The 9,972-nt window shown below is 43.1% G+C and overlaps 1 protein-coding gene across 1 annotated transcript; it reads right to left on the bottom strand.

Annotated features, from left to right (window-relative positions):
• Positions 1-1,684: 1,684 nt before the first annotated feature.
• On the bottom strand, positions 1,685-7,536 carry pdcd7 (programmed cell death 7). The gene is given in 6 exon segments (XM_034229106.1): positions 1,685-2,020; positions 3,888-3,975; positions 4,075-4,204; positions 4,206-4,306; positions 4,527-4,665; positions 5,936-7,536. Coding segments are annotated over 6 exon segments (1,599 nt in total). The 5' UTR covers positions 6,950-7,536; the 3' UTR covers positions 1,685-1,893.
• Between the last annotated feature and the right edge of the window lie 2,436 nt (positions 7,537-9,972).

Raw genomic sequence — 9,972 nt, 5'->3', positions numbered from 1 at the left:
TAAATTGCAATTTATGTATAAAACAATTGTTTTAATTTTTGAATTTAGTACCATTGCAAAGACAATCTCTATTTATTCAACATATATAATGAATGTGAGTATTAGGTCAACGTCATGTATTTTGGTGTCTGCAAAAGTAAGTGACAGTACTTCCACCTTTTCTGTAGAATGACCCGGCCTGATGAATTCAGACCTGTCATTGCCCTATGTCCCCCCCCACAACCTGAGATCCTCAGATGCTCCTGGACAATTACAGATTTCAGTTACAAATACAGAGCAGATAAAGCATTTGCAGTCAGGGCTCCTGGACTCTCAAGAGGATTATTTACACTGCTGTGTATATGACATTACAAACTTTGAACTTAACAGTATATTCTCTTTGCACAAAGTTACATCTGAGAAAGGCTTGAAAGCTAAATAAGAGGCACTTTCGCAGAAGTGTTATGCAATGAGGAGTGAGTGGTGCAGGCAGGCTCAGACACATCAACATGCTGCTCTGACCGTCAGTGAACCTGGTAATCTCTGCAGGAACTGGCACATGGTGCAGGGTTTACAGCAGTAAGCTCCTCCTGCTCCTACAATCGCTTTTGGTCATTTTTTTTATATAAAAATGGTGCAGATCTTTGTTATTCCATAGTTCTCTATCTATCTGTATGTATATAAATAAAAACATTCATCAATGTTAAATAAACAGTACCTAGACAATAGTTGTGATTAGTTTTTATCAGCTATTTCAGATACTTTGAATGCTCTCAGGCTGCAAACCGATTTGAATGGTCAGTATCTGTAGATTCGACTCTTGCTAAACTATTTTACAAGTAACTTTTGTTAAATGGTTGGAGTGAAGGGCAGCTTTGGTCATTTGTGTACTACGTTTTCCCCCTGAAAAATAAATGAACAGCACTTATCCTTCAAGAATCTTTGTCACAGTACATTGTAGAATGCATGTGCCCACCTACACGATATTTGGATGTTGTAATAAAACAAATGTGTGCTTACCTGTGTGGTGTTGGAGCTGCTGTCCCCAGCAGTGTCCTCTCAGGTTAATCAGAGGGAGCAGTACCGTACACACACAGATTACAGGAACCTGCTGTCAACACTGTGATGTAACACTTCCCTGTCTCCAGCTCCATTTTCTCTCGTTCCTCTGTGGAGGCCAAACCGATGCAGGATTCCTAAACCAATGTGAGGTTCTATGGTATAATAATCTACATTTTGAAAACATAACAAATGTCCTGACTGCCTTTATATTAACCAAACATTCTGAGTGTGAGGCACTCAGCAGGGCGACAGCTGTCTGACACTGCAATCCAAACCAAGACTGCACACCTCCCTCAGGTCTGACAGAAAGGATTAACCCAACAGTTTCAGACTTCCTTTCCAAGGAACTTGCACTGAACATAAACGTAATAAATAACTTCCAGGAACAACAGTGGGTATGAAAAGCAGCATTGTCAGTATCACTTAGTGCACTCCTTACACAATATAACCCCAACAAGAAAGAAACTAAAGCTATGCTGTTCATGTGTGATTTCATAAAATATATAAATCAAAAAGAGATTATGTATAACTAGGTTTATGACTACACGTTTTTCAAATGAGTTTGAATAAATTGCTCAAATCTGTATTTTATTATGTTTACAGTATATTTTTTTTCTGGTAACGCTCGAGGAACTTCCAACAATTTAAAACATGATCAGTGTCAACTTTAATTTGATCTGACAAACAGTTATACAGTGTGCACTTCACATGGAAAACATATAATTGGTTCCTTAGCTCATCAGTAAACAGAAGGATTTAGACAAACCACTTCAAAATCCTTTATTAACACCTGTACTCATGTACATGTTATTTACATGTGTTCTGCCGGGCTGATCCTGGCAGCTGCAGGGTTCACTCAGCGCTCTGCAGGGCCGAGGCCCAGGCTGCGTCACACGGGCCGTCAGGCAGGATCCAGCTGGGAGGGACCGCAGAACCATCGGGATGATCCGTTGGAATCACAAAAACATCCCACTCCCTCCTGAAAGAAAACACAGCCCCACAAATCAATGTCATTTCAATGACATGACAGCAGGGCATGTGAGCCTTCACTGTCACGTGACTAAAAAGTGTCTGTCAATCCATTTTCACTCAATTCACTTGACATGTCATTTGATACGAGTTGCCAAAGGACTTTAAGGCACTACAATGATTTTGGTGAAACTGGATTTTTGTAATGTTTCCCCTCTGATGACCTCCGGCTGCTCTGCCTCTTGGATAGACAGTTTCCTGAGAGATACTTGTTGCTGGAGTAACAACCACTAACAGTAGCTGCCGTCAGTTAGTTAGCTGTTAGCACAGTGCTGAGGACTGGGCGCTTTGAGCACGTACACTCCGTGTTTCCCTCCGCTAGCAAAGGACCTTAGGGCTGCTGCTAGGAGGATGTTGGCATCACTGATGATATGGATTGTTTTGTTGCACTTTCATCCTGTTTGGCTGTGTTAGAAAAAATGACTCGCTATATTTGAATCATAAGTAATTTGATCAAAATGGATATATTTGCACCGTAAGAGCTGGATATATTAACAACAGCTGTGTATAACTCTATAGACACCACTTGTAGACCCCCGATCGTATCACATCACTACAGTCACTTATCTTGTATCTGAAGGGCTACTTCATTACTGATAGAAGCAAATATCAAAGAAAATGAACAAGTTCAGGCCGTAACCACTCTGGAGCGGCAGAGCACTGCAGACATTGACAGAAGCTGTGGAACCGCAGTGGCATTACCATCAGCCACATTTCACTCTGGGTAGAAAGTGATTTGAGAAGTAATGCGAGTCTACTTGTATGTACACATCACTTCATGTTTATTGTTGTTGAGCATCTCCATGACTGTGTAAGTACAAGGAGAGCATCACAGACATAAAGACAGGTAGAATAGAGCCAGGGCTCGACATTAACGACTGCCCGATGGCCCGGGGCCATCTAGTATTTAGCTCGGGCAATGAAGCCTCACCTGCTGGTTGCCCGATCGGGCAATCTATTATGCCAGTATCATGCAGCTCGCGGATCCAGTAATGAGTGACCCGACAGTAAAACTAAACATATCTATAACTAGTTTCGGTAGTTTGAGAGGTCATTAAAATAGCTACGTGTGATATTCTAACCTGAAGTGTGTGTTTTGTCCGCTCACCGCTGCATGTGATCATGCAGAGCTGCGTGTCGACTCGTCAGCAGCAGCTGATCTCTCTCTCCCGTCAGATTAGACTTCACTGGCGTTTATGTCCATATCGATCAGATCCAGCTAGTTCTAGCTAATGATATGACTACCTGCTTATTAAAAGACACCTAAACAATAAGCGTCGCTATGCAACCGGGTTGAGGGCCGCAAAGTATAGCGCAGCATTATGCATTTGTTTACATGCCCACCGGAACCCCGAGGCATTACCAACAGATCAACGCACAATCAACCCATCCAGGACATCTCTTTCTCCACATTAAGTGTTAGATATTAGAGTTGACTATTCTTGTCTTTCACATACTCTTCTTGTCTGTCACATAAGTGGCGCAACTGAAGCGGTATTGCACTAAAGGGAAATTATTTTGACCGAAGAGATTTAGATTTGCCGGCTAACGGGAACTCTGACGTCGCCATTTTGTGTGCTTCGCGGATGTGCTCGGCTCCTCTCGACTGCATTTTTCAGGGCAATCTCTATTGGGCTCAGGGCCATCTGTAAATTAGCTTAGACGGCCCAAAGGGCCATCTCCCAAAATCCTTAATGTCATGCACTGAGAGCGGTTTCTCATACAAATATCTGTAATTCATCATAAACATTTATTTACGTGTCCATTTCGGCTACCCCCATTTTGTTTATGACAGGCTGAAGGGCAGATGAAGATACCTGATTTGCAGAAGAGCGTGCAGGGAGTGCTCCGCCTGGGTGTAGTAATCTCTGAAGGGCTGCAGGACACAACCAGCAGGAAGCTCCTCTGAGACACACAGGGGAAACAAGGGTCACAGTATTATAAAAGCAGCCGTACTGTTACAGTATGGACTAAAGTGCTGAGGTGGAGGGAGGGAGCTGTTACCCCCGAACAACATGGCGTCCACTCTGCGTTTCCTCTGCAGCTGCTTCTCCCTCTCCTTCTTCGCTTGCTTCTCCTGCTCCCTCCTCCTCTCCTCCTCCTGCTCTCCTTCCAGCATCACCATCAGAGCTTTTCTCCTCGGAGGAGTAAATGCCCGTCCTCCTCTTCATCACACACCTCAGCTGCTCCAGCCTGCTGCTGAACGCCTCGTCGCATTCTCGCTCAGTGGAGACCCCTGCCAAGAACACAGCGACAAATGAGAGACGCACCGATAGCGATCAGTCTGATGACAGGAAGTCAGTCCATGTCATTCTTTATCCCAGTCGATTGTGGGTGAGTGCATTTTACTGACACAGCAACTCTACTACAGGTGTGCTACTTCAAAACCAGGGGTCACTCCCATATCTCCCACTGGGTAGCCTGCTATGGGATTAAGCTGCCTGGCTGAAACCCACCTTTCCTCGAGGCGGCCTCTTTCCTTAGCTTGCGCAGTTTCTCCAGAGATCTCAGAATGTCCTGCATCCTCTTCACGTCTGCCTGCTTCTTCCTCACCTCACAGAGAACAGAGTCTGCAGCCAGCTTCAGCTCCCTCTCCTGCAACAGAAACATGTCACTGTGGTTAACAGCTCATCGTGTCTGAATGAACGCACAGCCACAGCACGAGGTGATCTGTGCACAGCCATTTCTTATGTTTTGTATAATTAGGGCCCGTAATGTATTTCATTCAATCCTAAGACTGCCCCTGCCGCACCTTATAATAAAGGACATTTAATGCTTTATTGAACATCGAAAATCTACTTCCATTCCCTCCACGGCCCTGAAAGGAGGCAGAAAACTAACACACAATACAATGTTTATGGCTAGATGTGCGGTTTGTTTAAGGATATTGTTGAGATGAATAGAAATGAATAAAATAATTGAAAATGTTAACATGCCAGAAAAGAAACCTCCCTGTCAACATCTCTCATTGGAGACCCTGGTGCAGGGGATGAATGTGTCTACCAGTCAGAGGGTCAGCGGCAGATCTCCAGCCCCCGCTGTCACAGGCCAGATAGTAGGCGTGTCTACAGTATTGAAAAGTGTGTGAAAGGGCTTTGGGTAAAAGCCTCAGCTAAATGACATGTCATCAGCGCTAGTTCATATTTGACTTTATTTAGACATTAGTCAGGAGGACATATAAGTGGTGTAAAGTAACTAAGTACATTTACTCAAGTACTGTAATTCAGTACCATTTTGAGATGTACTTGATTATTTTGCCACTTTGTTCTTCAACTCCACTACAGTTCAGAGGTACATGGTGTACTTCTACTCCACTACAGTTCAGAGGTACATGGTGTACTTCTACTCCACTACAGTTCAGAGGTACATGGTGTACTTCTACTCCACTACATGTATTTAATCCCTTTAGTTACTTCACAGATGTGGATGAATGATGTGAAATATAATCAAGTGTTGAATCAGACTTTAGTTCCACCTGGAGTAAATCCACCAGCTACCCTGCAGTATACAAAGTCATTCAGACTAGCTGCACCTTTACCAGCTCTGAGAACACTTTCATGATCAATCATTATAAAACATATCATATATATTATTCTGAAATGGACCAATCAAACAATGACTACTTTTACTTCACTTTACTTTGCAGGACTTTTACTTGTAACAGAGTATTCCTCCTCTCTGGTACTTCTATGTTTCACAAAAGTAAAACTCTGCTGAATACCAATGTTGCTCTGTGTTTATAACTTACTTATAACACCTTTAAAAAGGTGTTTTTCTTTATTTTTCATGTTTTCTTTAAACTTATTTTGTCCCAAAGTGGAGACAATTTGTATCCAGCTTTGAATCATCAGGCAAATATGTGTACCTTCTTCTTCTCCTCCACTTCGTGTATCTTCTGCATCCTCCATTTGTCTATGGCCGCCTCCTTCTCAGTGATGAGCTGCTCCCGCTCCCTCTCCTCCACCTGGAGCCGGCTCCTGGCTCTCAGGCGCCGGGCCCTCCTCTTAGCAACACGGCACAGTTTAGATTTCCAGCTAGCTAAACCCTCACTGTCACTGAGGACTTCGAGACTGTCCTGTAGCTCTTTCTTCACATTTAAAGCCAATAAATACGAGTCCGTCCAAACACTCTCTTCCTCCACACGGTTCCTCAGGGTTTCGCAAGACAGTTCCAGCCGGGAGACGAGCTGAGCGGCCGCACACAGAGCCTCCTTCAGCCCTGGAGCTGGGGCACAGCTGCGGGGTGAAGGGTGCCGCTGGGTCCTGGACGTTCTCTCTTTTCCTTTTAAGAACCGTCCGAGCCACTGCTGGTCCTGCCTTCTCTGGAGGGCTGCTTCATCCTCAGGCTGTGTTGTTTCTCCCGAAGTCCTGTCATGGTCCTTACCCTGCGTAGGAAACCGAGCTGCCCTCTCAGAGAAACCCTCAAACCGCTGCTGTTTCTGACCTGAGTCGTGCCGGGCAGTCTGAGGAAAGGCTCCATACTGCTGGGTACCGGTGAATGGTTGAAAGCTTGAGGCTTCCCTGCTGCTGTATGTGTTCACCGGGGCGTTGGGGTAGTGTACGGGGGGTGGACAACCGAAAGGAGGCGGGGGAATGGAGGGATTGAACCCATAAGGAAGAGGCATGCTAGGCCCCCCAAAACCCACTCCTCCTTCGGGAGACGGCGGGGGGAATTCGCACCTATAGCCGTACGGGTTACCGTCATACCCAGGTCCCGGTGGCCACAGTGGAGCAGTGCGGTCCGGCTGTGTCTGTTGATGAGTCGCGCTGCACGGCGGAGGTATGTTAAAGCTGGCGGTGTACGGTGTTTCCAGATAGCCGGCATTATAGGCAGGAGGCTGCGGTGTTTCTGATGAAGCGTGGTGATATATGTTGTCCATGCCGTGAACAATAGTACATTAAATGTATGTTATCTACAGAAATAAACAGTTACACATTCATCTCAACTCTTCACAGGAGCCATGTTTACGTGACGTCGTCGGTTATTATTCCTTTTTCCGGCAGCTTTAAATCTTTTTTATGTTACAGCGCTACTCTGGCTAAAGTGAGTACTGCCAAGTGCCAACAACGACTCACAATGACTGAAGAATAAATGTAATTGTGATGTTCTACTACTACCCCTATATAAAACATACTACAGTACATAATTACAGTTAACCATTGCTTGAATACATTCAATTGACTTTATTTCCAAAGGATAATTTAGTATTATTCATGCTTTCCAAGAAGTCCAGTGGGGCCTATTTAAATCACATAAACCTAGATAGACAACATACACAAACCTATTTACGTTTCTACCTTAAACATGACCCTCCAACTTTTGTACTTGCTGTTTAATTTGTGATCGTTGATCACACAACGGTTGATTTTTTTCCTCCGAAAAGTGCTTATTATGACGATTTGTGATTCTCATTGGAATCAGTTGTAATAGTTTGGGGCTGAGAATCAATCCTGAGGTGGCCACTTTGTTTCCTTTCCCAGTAACCTAAAGCTTAGATTCTATACCAGCTGTATACTGGCAAGGAGGCAGACAGACATAATAAACATGTTTACAATGTTTATCGATAGATGTGCTGTAAAGCTAAGATTCTATAACAGCTGCATACTGGCAACAACTGGGTTTTGAAGGTTTTAACGTAAAAGCAATGGAAGAGGAAGGGGAGTGCGCCATCTAGTGGCTAAACGTTATGAGTTGCACCTTTTATAAATAATTACATTTTAATCAGCTTTCCTTTGTAAAATAGTTTGTTAGGGTGCAAAGGGAAATGTTATACCTTTAAATCAAACAACATAGGCCTATAGCCTCACATGGGCTTTGGGCACCGTGAACAAGACGTGCGGAGTGGGGTGTGCTACAAAACGCTAGATCCTGTCAACATTGTGGCCAGATGGGCTAACGCCTCTGTGTTCTGAATGTTCTAAAACGTCTCTGGATAACGTTAGCCTGGGAAAGCGGAGTCATATGAGCAGGCAGGCACGCCAGGCAGAGTGGCAGACTGACAGGCTGACAGGCTGACTTGTGTTGTCGGTAGGCGGTGGCAGAGGCTTTTGCGGAAGTGTATGAAAGCGGAGTCATATGACTAGCCATAATTATAATTATAATAATATAATGATATTTATGAATAAATACATGTGTGAGTACATATAAGTGTGTGTGTATATGAATAAATGTATATATAAAATAGTATCATTAAATATATATATATATAAAATAGTATCATTAAATAATGCTGTCAAATAAATGAAGTGCACAGTAATAGTCAAGGTTATATTCAATATTCTGCTGATAAGATAAGATATTTAAAACGTCTTTTGTTTGTCCTGAAAACGACATTTGAGAATACACACAGGCTATTTATAGATAATAAAACACCAGTAATACAATCTCAGGAATCTTCGATATGGCTTTGATTACAGGATCGTTTACTTTCAGTCAACAAACAAACAGGATCGTTTACTTTCAGTCAACAAATCCTTTGGAAAGACAAAAAACAACTATTCATCCTGCTTTACCGCGACCGCTATAACAGCCGAAGAATAACAGCCGAAGAAGAAGGCTATGACGCTATCGCGTAGAGCTACGTTCTTGCGTAATGCGGAAGCAAAATCTAAACTGGGTTGGAATAACAATAGACGCGGCCCGGCTAAAGTAACTGGATGGCCTACCTGCCTGTCAGACTTCCATCTGTGCACAAACTTAAAGTCCCCTGGTTTGTCCCCTATACTCTAACGCCAGGCAGGCATTTGGTATGATCACCATAGCCATATGAGGCCGGACTCGGAGGGCTTTCCTTTGCTTCCAGCTGTCAGATTGTAAACAAAGTCACGTGACTGGGGGCAGATGACAGCGCTGACAAGTTGTGTTTTATCGCAGCGAGACGCTACAATACTAATTGTGGGCTTATCATGTTGATTCGGCCACAATAGAAAACAAAAAAAACTCATGCTCTCTCCAAAGGGGCAGGTGAAATACATATAGCGCTGCCAACCCTCACGCATTGAGTGTGAGAGTCACGCAATTAACCCATATCTCACGCACTCACGCCACACTTGCCTTTCCTCACGCTAAGTTTTCGTCCAAAATAAATGTATATAAAAATAAAGTGAAGGAACAGCAAACCGAGCGGTCTACGAAATGAGACGGTCTTCTGGCTTAGTTCCGTAAAGTTGGAACGATATTGGGAGATTCTGATTTCACGGATCAATAACAACGATCTACAATCACATTTTGATCAAAAAAAGCCAATACGCGCCGTCCTCCGAGCTGGACACATTACATTGGTCTCTATCTGCAGCCGGAGAAGAAACGAGTGCTCAGGGACCGTCTGCAAAGTGCAACTCCGAAAAAAGAGAATACAATAATATTCAATCACTATTATACAGCTTATTACTACCAAACTCACCACACACAATAGTCTCATGGTGGTCATACTACAGCAGAGAGTTTGGAAGAATATGCTTTTGAATAATTTTGGGGAATATTTATAATGTAAATCTTCAATAAATATGGCATCGTCTTAAATAACTTTATACAGTATATTTCTACCAAACTCACTATTTGCATTGTTGTTGTTGTTGTTAGCATCTAGTTAGCTTAACGGATATTAGAAGCTGTTTCTAAAACAAGGAGAGGGAGAGCTGTGTCCTGTCAGACTGAGAGATAACTACAGCTCAGTGAGGTAAGGGACTCTGTTTAGATAGTTAACTTTAGTCTAGTTATCTCAGTGGGTCTCAAACGTGTTGGTCACCATTTATTAGAATAAATGAAAAACAGTGATGAAATACTATATGACAGTAAAACAAGGATAAAGTTTAAAAGGTGAGTGATTTGTAAAATATCCATAAAGAAAAAGAAAATCTGTTTCATATGGGTGTTGAGAGATGTATCCATAAATTCATTTTG

This window comes from Gymnodraco acuticeps, unplaced genomic scaffold (genome assembly GCF_902827175.1).
Source record: "Gymnodraco acuticeps unplaced genomic scaffold, fGymAcu1.1, whole genome shotgun sequence".
Taxonomy (NCBI): domain Eukaryota; kingdom Metazoa; phylum Chordata; class Actinopteri; order Perciformes; family Bathydraconidae; genus Gymnodraco; species Gymnodraco acuticeps.
The sequence above is the reverse complement of the archived record's forward strand: the minus strand, read 5'-3'. Positions and strand labels throughout refer to the sequence as shown.